Source organism: Rattus norvegicus, chromosome 1, assembly GCF_036323735.1.
Source record: "Rattus norvegicus strain BN/NHsdMcwi chromosome 1, GRCr8, whole genome shotgun sequence".
In the NCBI taxonomy this organism is placed as follows: Eukaryota; Metazoa; Chordata; class Mammalia; order Rodentia; family Muridae; genus Rattus; species Rattus norvegicus.
The window spans coordinates 106,234,006-106,248,309 of NC_086019.1; the positions used below are offsets into that span (position 1 = coordinate 106,234,006).

A 14,304-nucleotide genomic window follows, 5' to 3' on the forward strand; every position below is an offset into this window, starting at 1 on the left:
GCAAACTAAAAATAGCTCCTTTCCCACTCGTTCTGACAGATTTCACTTCGACCCTGTGCACAGGTTGATCTTCTGCAGCTTTTGTCCTGCAGCAAAATGAGGGCTGGCGATACTTGGGCTTCATGGTGACCCCATCTCTGACCCAAGTCTTGTTTAATTCCACAGCTCCTGCTCCCATGGCTGTGTGTGTGCACACACACGTGCATATGTGCGCTGAGAGTCGGTGCTCCTCAACCAAACGTGGGCAGAATTTAAACCAGGAACATGACTCAGGGATGTGACTGCAGGCTGAGCCCAGGCAAGCCCCCAGAAACACTGACAATCAGGTCATTTGTCTTGGCTCTTCTCCTAACTCCTAGCAAGCCTCTTTGGGCCCCTGTGTTCTTGGTTGCAAGTGGAAATAATCATTCCTCTTGAGGCCTATTTCAGAGCACCATACTAGGATCAAATGAGACAACGTACGAATGTGCTTTGTCTGTGCTGCTGTGTCGGGAAACGAGGCAGGCCAGAGAGGTAGCCACTCAGGAGAGCTAGGCTCAGGCACAGGAAGGCAAAAGGAGTGTGGTCCACCTTAACTCACGCTCACCTTGGCACGCAGTGTCCTTCCTGTACACCAACCCAGTCTTAAGAGCCTGAGTCAGACAACAGTTCCTTTTTGCTAGTGTCCTCAGAACTATCGTTCCCTCTTCACCACTCCTTGTGTCTATCTCTACCTCACTTCTCAGCCAGTAGCGCTATGTTTACTCAGGTACTAGAAGTTCTTTCAATACTAATACTTAGGGAGTTGACAAGGGAAAAGACAAGATGTCAAAGTCCTGAAAGAGGTAAATGTCAGAGTGGGGAAGGTGGGCCCTACACACAAAAAACCAGCAGAGGGAGGCTGACCAAGAATCCTGAAGGGCAGGGTCCCTGAAGTCTACACAAAGAGAACAACAAACCACAGGCAAAAGAGCCGGAACTGAGCTACAAGCTCTCAGTAGACCAGGAGGAGACAGAAGGCATCAGAGAACAGAGCAGGCGCCCGTCTGAAGTCAGCACTGGCAACAGAGTATCAACTTAGGTCCTTCAGCCTAGCTGGACCAGAAACAAAGAAGACAAAGCAAGCCGACTGGTTCTGAGGCCCTGAACTTCTAAATTAACTAGTATTCCCAGGCTGTCAGGGAATCAGGTTGTAGCTTGAAATTTGTGGCCTTGGCTTGGAAACTAAGGAACACGCACACAGGTTCATAGGAAGATGGACGCTCTTCTGCTAGGCATCCAGCCCACGGGCCCAGGAGAAGCTCTAGCAACTTTGTATTCTTTTGTCCTTCTTGTTCATAGGAAGGAAGGTTAGACTTTATAATTCAGCTCCACCTGCCTGTGATTTTTTTTCCTGATGGGGCTCTTGTTCTAGACCCTTCTCTGCAGATGTCCTGAGGCCTCAGCACAGACAGCTCATTCCCTCCTTGTCTTATGCCTTGGACATAAAAGGCGATTTATGGAAATTAAAGCCAGGGTGTGCCACACTCAGGTTCCTGAAGTTCAAGAATTATCAGCTTACTCCAGGGTGTTCACGCCTCTCCATATGTCCCTACATCCCCACCTATTTTCCCAGCCCCTGACATAGTAGCATTGAGCTTAATATGTTTTTTGTCTTCTCCGGGGTAAATTCACCCCAAACCTACAAGCTTATGGAAGCCTACCAGCCTTACTCTTCTGGGCCTCTGACAAACAGATGTTAAAGAAGCCAGACATGGGCATCAACAGAAAACAATGCCCGACACAGTTTATTAGCATGTGGCAGCCTGGAGTCTGAACTTGCAAAGAGACCTGAGGATGCAGATCAGCCTCAGAGCCTGGAACAGGGAAGCAGAGCTCCAAATACAGCTACAGGAAGGAGGTGGATCCAAACCCACTCCTCATCTTGCTCCTAAAAGTCACGCCTGTTGGGCCTGGTGGGGTAAGCCTATAATCTCAGCTCTTTGAGGCCAAGGCAGGAGGATCATGAATTTGAGGTCTATCTAGGTCACACAGTGAATTCAAGCCCAGTCAGGGCAACCTAGTGAGAAGCTACCTCAAAATAAAAGAGGACTGAAGACACAGCTCAGCTGTAGAGTACCTGCCTACCATGTGCAAGCAAGCACAAGGTCCTGGGTTCAACCCCAGTATTTGCACTCAGTGATGTCATAGCAGGGTCACAAGGCACATGTGTGTGGTGTCTGTGTCTGCAGCAGTGTGGTACACTGGGCCAACACAGGTCACTGAATGCTTCTTGCAGAAGACAATGTAAACCAACTGTTACCAATTCCCCACTGCCTGCAGAGAACTCTGCATACCGTCCTCACCACCTCCGTGTGTAATACACAAAGTCTACTTAAGAATTATGACCCACATCTTGCCGACAGAACCGGAGACAGAGCAATGGATGAGGCTCCTGTGCCTCTGCTACAATGTCACCCAAAGTTTCAAATGACACAGAAAGGACAGGAATGCTAAAGACAATCACACTATACACCAGGCTCTGTGCAACCGAACTCACTACACAGAAGAGATTAATACTCCATCCCTTCGATCGCACGCTAGCAGAGCCAAGCAGATCCAAGAGGGATACAGTAGACATCATAAAGACACTCACAGCTGTTGCCCTTGAACTCATCGCCAAGAGTCTGAAAGAAGCAGCTGGACAGGCTCTCGCTGCTTAGCTCAACGGCAGTGGTACAAAGAAATAAAAAAGATAAATGCACATGTGGTCACGTGCATGTCAGAGCACATCATGGAAGTTGGAGGACAACTTAAGGGAGTTGGTTCTCTCCTTCTGCTATGTTGGTTGGGGGTGCGGGGACTCAGAGCAACAGGCTTGGTTGCAGAGCCATCTTGCTGTCTCTCTGTGGTCATTTTAAAGGATCATGAGGAAATGAAACAGTGCTTGTGATAAACAAAGGCTGAAACAAATTACAAACACTATCTCTGACCTTTTACAAGTATGTGGTCCGGCATATGCAGAAAGAATATACTTTAGTTAGGGTGGAAGGTGGGAGGTGGGCTTATTACCACTGCTGTACGTACTGCCTTTGTGGCACTATTCAATGCTCCTACACAGGGAGAAAAGCAAGGAGAGCCTCAACGTGCTCAGGAGAACGAGGGCTAGGACACGAAATGTAAACGGAACCATCCTACATACTGGGAAGGAGGTGGCCAGGCGGCCCTGGGGAAGGGAAGCCCTCCAGGTGTGGAGAGGGTGGTAATTAGCCTCCTGCTAATTACACAAGTCTTACAAGCTTATTAATTTTTTCTGACAGACTCTGAATGAAGACTGAATTCCTTCATTAAACTGACTCCAGTTCAGAGACGTTCTTCTAAAACCCCTGGCCTTTCTTTAAGAACCAACGAAAAGAAGCAGTGAAGGAAAATTTAGTGACAGAAACATACACCCTGGAGAAATTAAGATTCCTGCCTTAAATGGAGAACTTCAGGCCATTTCAGAGAACCAAGGGAACTGGATATGCAAGTGGGCTACAATGTTTCCTTCGCTGGAATTATAAACAGAGGTGCAGAAGATTCAGACCTGTATTAAAAGCCTCCTAGGTAGGGTTACAGCCCCTCCACCCCCATGTTATTAACTCACAAGGGTTCCATGTTAGCAGCCCCCATGTTTTCCTCACATCCTCGCCTGGTATGGCTGCTCAAGTTGTTATGTTCCTGGAAGTCCTCCTGTCTCTTCCAAACGCTTCAGTCCTATCCACCCCTCACGGCATACCTAAAATCCATGCTATTCTCTAAACCCACGCCAATCTCTCCACCAACTGAATTCAAGTTCTCGCTCCTGCCAGTGGACCTGGACTAGTGGCCTCTGAACCTCCTGAAATGAGTCACACAGTCTGCCTTACGGTAATGGACAGGTGGGTAACCAAGAACCAACTTTTCTATCATATGAAACCATTAGCTCCTTGTGAACCTGGACCCCTTCAGATTCCTGTATAAACACATCATGACTCAGACTGGTATATAGGAAGCCCTCAGGAAACCCTTCTCTGTGAGGCAGGGAAGGCAGCACACTGCATCAGCAGGAAGTCGCCGCTTACCTCTGCTGCTCCTGTCAGGCAGTGCAGGGGTGAAGGCACACTGTTCTGCAGCCTCTGGAAGGCGAGCGATGAATCTTGCTCTCCGTGTTTCTGAGCTTCAGGAGACCCCAACGTCCTCCCAAGCTGACCGTAGTCTGCTCGACCCCAGGTAAACACCTTGCCAGTTTCTGCAAACAAACACACTCTGAATGAAGGCTATGTTCTCCAGTGTGCTATCAAGGGTAAACAACGAAGTTACTAGTAAAATTGTGACGGTTTACCTCACGTGTGAGTATGTGCACCTAAGTTCAGGTCTTTAGAACCTGTGTTGAGTCAGATGAGGGAGTTCACATCTGTAATCCCAGCCCAGCAGAGACGGGAGAACGCTCAGAAGCCTACAGGCTAGGCATACACAGCAGTAAACAAGATACTCTTTCTTAAACAAGGCAGAAGACGAGGACCACCTGAGATTATTCTGTGACCATCACACACACACACACACACACACACACACACACACACAGACACACACACACACCATGTCTCACATGGGCCCACACTCTCACAAACATGTATGCTTATATACATAGAAATTTTTTAAAAGAAAAAGAAGCAGGGATCTTCAGACACTCACATAAGTGGGACTTGAGGTTCGAAAAAGCTAAAAGACCCCTGCCCCAAGAGCAAGCAAGTAGAGAGGAGCAGAGCCAGAACCTGAGGACAGTCTCGGGCCTATGACGTTCCTGCATAGGGATGACATCATCATGGGTAAATGCCAACCTTGCTGGTGGCTCACCCACTCTCTCCCAGTCCCACTACCCTCTCCTTCTGCTTTGCCCAGATGCCTGGTCTCAACTCTACTCCCTCCTGTGCAATCCAAGGGCCCTGTATCCTGAAGTTCCACTCCTCTATGCTGGTTTCTTGTTTCCCCCTCCTGGTAACGTACGGAGCCCTCCTTTACCCAAAGGGGCAATCCCAGCAGTCTAAGGCAAGTGTGTCTGTGCTGGGAGAAAGGGAGCGAGCGCTCTGGAGCCAGAGATGCATTCGGTTCCCTAGCACCATGTGGGAAGCCAGCCAGTGCTGCAGATGACAAGAAGAAAATGAGGTTTGGAAAAGGAGCAATGGCCTTTCGTTCCCCCAGATAAGAGAGATTTTTGCCAAATCCGTTCGCTTCTACCAAGCGCTGCCTTCATTATTCTAACATCCGATGAGGCATAGATTATTAACAGATTCTCTGCGGTAAATATGCATAACCATGTGCGCCATGTAAATTTTTGATCTGTGTTTATTTCAACAAAGAAAAACTCTGCCTAAGAAACAAAACACCAAGCAATGCATATTAAATCCAAGACAAAGCTACTATGTTTGGTAGCAAAGCTTCATCTGGCCCCACACGAAACATATGGCTTCCCGTGTCAGTTCAGAAACAGCCGAGATGAAGGGGGAAATGTCAGAAGACCACAAGCAGATGGGGCTCTGCAGGGATCCACGTTCCTAGGTTCAGCCTGCTGGTAGACACTGAGGCAGATACACAGAAATCTGACTCCCAGGCTTCCCAGGAGAGGGAACTGTGCTGGTTTGAATAGGAATGGCCCTCACTGGCACACATATTTGAACCCTTGGTCGCCAGGGGAATGGCGCTATTAGGAGGAGGTGTGGCCTCGTTGGAAGGCGTGGCCTCGTTGGAAGGCATCTGCTCCCCCTGGGGTCGTGGGGCTGGGCTTTGGGGTTTCAGATGCTCAAGCCAAGCCCAGTGCGTCTCTCTCTTCCTGCTGCCTGTTGATCCATATGTAGAGCTCTCTGCTCCTTCTCCGGCACTGTGTGTGCCTGTGCGCCACCTTGCTTCCCGCCATGATAACAATGAAATCAGTCTCTGGACCTATAAGCCAGCCCCAATTAAATGCTCCCCTTCTGGGGAGTGGCCTTAGGCACGGTGCCTCTTCGAAGCCATAGAATAACCGAGGCCGTGCAGCCCACATGGTGCTCGGGAAAGGCAGACCTGGAACACTGGTTCCTGTATACTCATGTGCCGCTCCCTTTGCTGCTGCTATTTCCTATCCTGGCAAACTACCACTGTAGCTGCCCTTCCTAGCCGGCAGTCACAGCTCTGCAGAGTCCAGCACAGGTACTGTTGGCCCAATGAACCCTTTCCTGAACCCTCAACTTTCCCAGAAAAGATGAACCTGACCCCCTTACAATAAGCTCATAGAAGAGGCCTGCTCTGGAGCACAAGGCTAAGCTGCATCCCTCCAAGTGGTCCAGACCAGATGATGATGATGATGATGATGGTGATGATGGTGATGATGATGGTGATGATGATGACGACAACGATGACGACAATGATGATGATGGGGTGTGTGTGTGTGTGTGTCCACATGTATGCATGTGAAGATGTGTTTCTCTCCACCTTGTTTGTTTTTCGAGTCAGGGTCTCCCATTGAACCTGGAGCTTAACAATCTGGCTAGACCGGCTGCCCAGCAAGCCCCAAGTATCTTCCTATCTTTGCCTCCACAGGACTGGGGTCACAGACACACACAATGGTGCCTGGCTTTATGTGTGTGGGGGAATCAAACTCAGGACCTCGTGCTAAGCACCTGACTGACTGAGCTATCTCTCTGCCTCAACCCCAACCACTGCTCCTTAAAGGACTCCGGAATTCCTAAACTGGGAAGAAGTATCAAACCAAATATCAGCAGGACCCCAGAAAGAACTGTGTTGTCATAAACGCACACCGAACCCTTTCTTTCAAATTGAGTAAAACATCTTAGAACTTTCTGCTATTGATTACTGATGTCTGAAACAGGCAAGACTGCCAGATTATGGTGCCATCATTATTACATCTCCAATAGCAATTCAGCCATTCTACTTACATAGCACTTTCCACCTTCAAAGCACTTTACAAAGATTAACTAATTAATCTTTATACTCTCTGGGGAAGCGGTAGACATTCTAGAAGAGACAAGGCCAGAAACCAGGCCAACTCGACATGATGTTCAGCCTTCAGCCTCAAACCTAAGCTTAGTACACCCTCCTGTGAGTCTGTTTACACTAAAAACACTACACCAGAGGGCTCCTGAAGGAAGGAGCAGATGCCTCTCTTAAAGGGACAGTAAGGAGCAGCCTTCTAGGAAGAAAGCACCATCCTAAGACACTATCCCAGTGAAGACTCATGGCTGTGACATAGATTATATGAAATGACTTGACAGGTTAAGTGGCTCAATCGAATTCAAACAGAAGGTGATAGGAACGAGGTTTAAACCAATGGGGCTGGAAGAGACAACCCAGCGGTTAGGAGTACTTGGTTCCTAGCACCCACATCAGGTTAGTGCTCACAACCACCTGTGAATCCGGGTGCAAAGGCTCTAATGCTCTCTTCTGACCTCCAGAGGCACCTGCACCACGTAACACACACGCGTGTGCGTGCACACACACACACACACACACACACACACACACACACACTCTAAAGTCTGAAGGTGTCTACCTTCTGCCCCCGAGTCTGATGGTCTCTACAATGACCTCCACACGTGAGGAAGCAGTACCCTGCTCTGTACACCCCACGCTGACTCCCCAGCACGACCCAGCAGAAGGCCACGCAGAACTCAGGACTCCAGCTGCATTCAACACGTAGACTATGACTTTATGTCACCTGGAGTTAAAGAAAATAATCTACACTCAAGAAAAATCATTAATGCACAGCAGAGAGACGTGTCCCCTAAGCTGTCAAATACAAGGAGAGTCAGATCACAGAGTTGAGAAATGAACCTTTTCCGTGGAGTCAAGAATTACGTATCACCGTGATTAGAAAATAGGCATATTAATGTCATCTAACAAGTATAGGTATGTGTCTACGATAAATGATAAATGAGTGAGAAATGCCAAAACAGCTCAAAATGAAGTCAGCAAGTGAAACCTAGTTTAAAGGTATGGCCATGTAAGGATCCACACGGAAGAAACACAGAACCACAGCACTGAATGAAGTCTGGCGCACAGGACACAGCAGAGGCCGGGCCGGCACCGAGTACCACAGAGAACATCCAGGGAGGAACTGGGAATGCCTCTGGTGATGGGACAAATGCTACCTAAGGTGAACTTCCGGGTAAGAAACAACCTAGAGAATGAGGAGGGTGGGATAGAGGAGCAATGTAGAGAAATCCGCAGGCCCACATGGAGCAGGGCCATGAAGGAGGGTCCAGGAGACAGTCTGAGCTTCAGGGCTGCCAGGCTCACCTGGGCACAGGGAAAGGCCAGGTGGGGGTCTGGCTCTTGCCACCAGAATGGTTCCTAAACTCAACTGCTTGCTGTGATAACATTTTCCAGCTAATGCATGTACTTTCAGGCACTTTATTAAAACGTGCACTTGTGTTTCGCCACTTATAAATCCTGGCTATGTGTCTTTATTTTAAAATATACAAGATAAGCCCAGCACAGTGGCTGACACCAGTAATTGCAGCCAGGAGGATTGGTCTAAAGTCCAGGCAAGCTTTGGTGGGCAACAAAAGGAGATTGAGACAGTGTAAGACCCTGTGTCGAATACATACATGCATACATACATGCATACATACATACATATATGTGTATGTATATAGAGAGAATAAAGCTTACTCAAAAACTAGAAATTTTAAAAGAATGTAAGAGAAGTAGAAAGGGTGGTAGAATTTACATCATACCCTGAGCCCTCACGTCTTCTGTAAAGGCCACTGCAACTAGACCTGGGCAGACTGCAGGACTGTAGCAGGTACGCGGCCTTCTGAAAAGAATACCTGGGGTGGCCACCCTCTGGCAAAGGAGTGCCTATGTCCTGAAGTGGCACTTGGCATCCAACCCCACAGCACCTATGACATGCTAGGCACAGTTCTAATGCATCATCTCTGCACGGTGACTGCTGTGTTTGGTCCTCCGCCCATCCCTGAGAGGGAGGCAGGGATGTATTGATGGGGGCATGGTGCTGGGCCTAACCCTCAGATATGTTGGTGAAAAGAAGGAAATTAGCCTAGAAACGGATACACCAGGGCCTCAATGGAGTTGAAGTCACAGGGGGGAAAAAAGGAGAAAGAGAAAAATTGTCAGGGCTCGACCCCACATTAGATGTGAAGGAGAAAGGAAACCACCACACCAAGATTTCAGCATTGCATGCCTGGGAGGAGGTGGGGAAGCCATTAAAAGTACAAGAAGGTGCAAGGACGCAAGATCAAGGTCTCAGCTATAAAGGTCCTAAGAAAAGGACCTCATTGTCAAGCTAGTTAACTGTCCCGGGACCCTTTGCAAACATTTTATCAAACAGTAACTAATCTCGAGGGGGAGAAAGATAACCAGGTACAAAGCTGGAGGTGGGGAGCCAGATGTGGTGGTACATGCCTTGTAATCTCAGCACTCGGATGGCAGAGACTGGCAGACCTATGAGTCTGAGGCCAGTGTGGTCTACACAGTGAGTTCTAGGCCAGCCAGGGCTACCCCATTGCGATCCAGTCTTAAAGCAAAGAAAAAAAAAAAAGGATGGGGAGCCCTGTGCAGACAGGTGGAGGTGGTAAAGCTCTGTTGGTGTCACCATTGCCCTACCCCATCTCTCCCCACCACAGCACTGGTCACAGTGCTGCTGTAGCTGCTGCCAGAAGGATTACAATACAACCGAGCTCCTCAGAAAGAGGCCCTTCTTCCAGGGAAGTGGGTCTTGAAGTGACAGAAAGGCGAGTGAGAGGAACAGCCACATTTTCTTCACAGACTCTATCTAAAAAGGGAACAGACCGCCACTGATGATAAGAACTCGACATTAGCCAAAGGAAACCCGTGGCTTAGGCAGAGACCAGGCCTCCCAACCTCTCTCTTCAGCCCTCCCAATTCAAATACCCAGGAAGCTACAAGACCTTCTAAAATGAGCCCACCAAAAAAGTCAGTCTGTCTGTGACACTCTGGGGAATTAGCTGTTTACTAGTGACTTTTGAGCGAGTTCACACCGAGCCCTGGGAACACTCGGAAGGGTGCGAGCTATCAAATGGAGAGAGCAAGCTGAGCATTTGCCAGAGTTTCCTGTGTCCTGTGACTAGCTGCTGCAAGCAACTGTTGCCTTGACTGCCCCCCACATCCCACCCCACCCCCGCTCCCCGGTGGTCTAGAACTTGAACTATGAGCTAAAATAAACCCTTTCTCCCTTGAGTAGCTTTTGTAATGGCATTTTATGACAGCAAAAGAAAACATCTTCTGGGTCAGGCAAAGGGGAAGATGGGCTCTGTGTTAGCAAGCAAACTAAGCAGCAGCCACCCCGCCCGCCATGATGTTTTCATAGGCCTCCATCCTCTGTGCCAGCCTCTCTCCTAAGGTACAGCTAAACCCCATCCACCTAGTCAACTCCTAGTCCCCTTCGCGCCTTAACCCAGACCAGACGTGTCTGTGCAGCAGCCTAGAGAAGCCCCTCGGGGCTTTGAGAGCATTTATCTCAACAAAGAAATGTGTGTGCCTTTAAGGAAATGCTAGGTTAATGTCTGCCTCCCCCAGAGAGCCAACCCCATGATAATAGGAATTGGCACAAGGCTGGGATTCAAGAAATACTTGCTTCCTAAAGGAGTCTATCGTCTTTACACTCAATCTCTCCTTCACCCCCACCACTGGTCCAACAATTTGTGTGCTTTACATATTACCCCTAAGTTGCATCTGCAGAATAGTAATGGCATCACCGCCCCCTTGAAGGGCTACTTCGAGGGTAATTTTGCATGGTCTGCTGGTGGTTGTGGTGGTTTGAATAAGAATGGCCCCTAGGCTCACATATTTAAATTGCTTAGTTGCCAGAGAGTGGAACTTTATGAAGGAATTAGAAGGATCAAGAGGTGTGGCCTTGTTGGAGGAAGTGTGCTACTGGGGGTGGCAATGGGGGGGGGTGAGGGCTGCAGCTTTGAGGTTTCCAATGACCATGCCAAGCTGTGTGCGTGTGCGTGCGTGCATGTGTGTGTGTGTCTGTCTGTCTGTCTATGTCTCTGTCTCTCTGTCTCTCTCTCTGTCTATGTCTCTGTCTCTCTGTCTCTCTCTCTGTCTATGTCTCTGTCTCTCTGTCTCTCTCTCTGTCTATGTCTCTGTCTCTCTGTCTCTCTCTCTGTCTATGTCTCTGTCTCTCTGTCTCTCTCTCTGTCTCTCTCTCTGTCTCTCTCTCTGTCTCTCTCTCTGTCTCTCTGTCTCTCTGTCTCTCTGTCTCTCTCTCTCTCTCTCTCTCTCTCTCTCTCTCTCTTCTCTCTCTGCTCTAGCACTTGCCTGCCACCATGCTCCCCACCATAACAATAATGGACTAAACCTCTAAAACTGTAAGCCAGCCCCCAATCGAATGCTTTCCCCTATAATAGTTGCCCTGGCCATGGTGTCTCTTCACAGCAACAAAACAACAAAGGAACAGACAAGCGAATAGCAATAGTGACTAAGGCAGTGGTGATATGGCAATGCGAGCCACTGCCACTATTATCCTCCCAAACTGAATAACACAGTCTGATCGAGGATGCCCACGGTTATACCCACAGCTGTTAGCAACTCATCCAAACTTCTCAGCCAAGCCCACCCCTCAAGCAGTCTCAGAGCCAAAGCCACTAATGTCACGAAGAGGAACATGGAGGCTCCATCGTAAGACTTTGGATCTTTTTGTCTTTCTGTCCTTCCTTCCTTCCTTCCTTCCTTCCTTCCTTCCTTCCTTCCTTCCTTTTTTCCTCTCCTCCCTCTCCTCTTCTTTCTTCCCCTCCCCCTCCCCCTCCCCTCCCCCTCTCTCTCCCCTCCCCCTCCTTTTTTTCTTCCCCTCCCCCTCCGCCTTCTCCCCCTCCTCCTCTAGATTCTACATAGTGAGCGGCACACAAGAAGCCAATGGTACACACCAACTAGAGCTGGGAAAACAGAAGAGACTGAAAGGCTGATGGGGAGATGTGAAGCAAGGTGAGCTGGAGCAAAGAGGGGGGAGAAGAAAGATCGAGAAAGGAGTGGAGGAGGGCAAAGGAGATGGAAAGGAGGAAGGGGAGGGAGAGGAAGGAGAAAGAAGGAGGGGGGTGCAGCAAGGGGAGGGAGGAGAGGAAGGGGAGGAAGCTTTGGTCTATGACTCATGAGACCTGAAACTTAATCCTGGGCTGCCTGGCCTCAAAAAGGCCCGTTCTCTTCTAAAGCCCTACTTTTCCACCCATAAAGTGAGAGGGCTCAAACAGACAACTTCTCAGACACATGCAGGTATAGAACTTCAGTAATGGTGGGTAAAAATCTTCAAGGTCGAATGAGTGACATGTCATTTAACTGTACTGACGCCTTGATATTTTTCAGGCTGATCAGCGTCGTAAAATGAGACCTTTCCTCTAATTCCAAAGGCCATCCTTATAGTTAATAACCCAAATAAAGATTGAGAGTTAATGACAAATCCTAATTTTAGTAAAGTTCCCCATATTTCCAAAGCTACATTATGAACAACATCACATAAGAACGGCTAACACAGGAAGGCAACCTTCATTTGTGGTTTTCTCAATTACAAGGGAAAGGGAACGCTACAGAGAGCACCCGGGGAAAAATTGGTTATCAGAAGTAGATTGGTCTGGGGTCCAGCCGTTTGCAGAGCACTGGCCTAGCATGCATGGAGCCCTGAGTTTGATCCCTACAACACATAAAAACAGGGCAGGCCTGCAATCCCAATATATAACCACAGCACAAGGGAGCTGAAGGCAAGATAGACAGTCTTCAAAGCCATTCTCGGCTACACAGCAGTCTGAGCCGGCCTGGGGAATGCTGGCTCTGGGGCTCTGTTTTGGTGATCCATGTGACTCCCACTTTACAGGCAAACAAGTCACACAGGTTAAATGGCCTACTCAAAATCACACAGCTGGCAAGTGGGACAGCATCAGTAATACCAAAGCAAATATTCTGAAGGCACTCACCCCTTGCCACACAGACTGCCACGCCTAATCCACTGAAGCACCCAATGAGTAGGCTGACCCTCAAAATAAAAACCCAGAGAGAGGTTTGATCCTGGACTCCGAGGCAGCACCTGTTTTAGCAACAAGAGGATGGGACTCAGTTACCTGGCACAAAGGCAGCTTTCTCAGTCATTGTCCTACAGGAGACACACAGGCCCATCTGACCCCAGCTTCACTGCTCATTTAGGCACACGGCCTCTTCTTGGGTTATTTAGGGTCCCAAAGACCTGGGCTAGGGGCACAGAGAGAGCCAGGCTATGGTGTAATCTTCATTCTTAGCCCATGAGACAGAGAGCAGAGTCCCACAACACACAGGCACTACAGAAAGCTGATTCATTTCACCACTGGCTTTAGTAGTAGTCTTGATGGACCAGACAGAGCTGCAGACCCAACTGCCACAAGCACAGTCCCAAACCAAAACAAGAAAGAGCAAACCTTCAAACCAGTGGAAGGCCACCGAGAAATCCCCAGTCCTAACTCATTAGTAGCTGCCCTTCTGGTCTGGATTAAATGTGCAGTGTCCCCAAGACTCGTGTTGAACACTTAGTCTCTGGGTGTCTTGAGAGGCTGTGGAAGATTGGACTGAGCTGAAGGAAACAGGTCAGTGTGCTGTAGGCCTTGAAGGCTAACACTGCTCAACTCTTGGCCAGATCTCTCTGTCCACAGAGATGGAACTGTGTTGAAAGCATCCCACGGTATAGACCCAGCCACTTCAGCCGACACGCCGTTCCTCACCATGATGGGCTGTGGCCCCTGAATGCTGGCACAGAATAAACACTTATTCTGCCCAAGTGCTGCACCCATTGCAATGGAAGAGTGACAGTTAAACCCACAAAGCATACATATGGGGGATTATTTTATGAGCCTCTCAGAAATAAAGTGGGGACAGTGAAGAGGCAGCTCAAGGAGGCCCAGGACCAGCTCCGACCTCCAGCTGCATGCTTTAGCTTCTCTACAACAAAGCACATTTTCTGCCCTCCCTCTCTTTCCTACCCCTCCTCCCCCTCATTTCTTTAAAAACTGCTTGTCTAGTTGACATAAAAGCTATGAATGTGGAGCTGGAGAGATGGCTCAGAGGCTAAGAACACTGATTGTTCTTCCAGAGGAACTGAGTTCAATTCTCAGCAACCACATGGTGGCTCACAACCATCTGTAATGGGATCCGACGCCCTCTTCGGGTGTGTCTGAAGGCAGTGACAGTGTGCTCATATACATAAAATAAATCTTTTTAAAAAACCAAAAAGTTTAAAAAAAAACTGTGAATGTTTATAGGGCATCACACGGTATTTGATACATGTATACACTCTGTAGTGTTCAAATGCCACCTTTCTTTAAGGAAGAG

General features: G+C 48.6%; 1 protein-coding gene across 11 annotated transcripts in view; it reads right to left on the minus strand.

Annotated features, from left to right (window-relative positions):
* Positions 1-14,304, minus strand: part of Sergef (secretion regulating guanine nucleotide exchange factor) — a 202,866-nt gene that overhangs the window by 148,056 nt on the left and 40,506 nt on the right. For 10 of the 11 annotated variants that reach the window (XM_063269165.1, XM_039100958.1, XM_039100961.1 and 7 more), the window contains one exon: positions 4,062-4,228. In XM_063269165.1, coding sequence (XP_063125235.1) covers positions 4,062-4,228 — 167 coding nt within the window. Of the gene's footprint in view, positions 1-4,061; positions 4,229-12,923; positions 13,034-14,304 lie in introns of those variants that run through there. The other variant, XR_005499054.2, reaches the window with a different exon arrangement.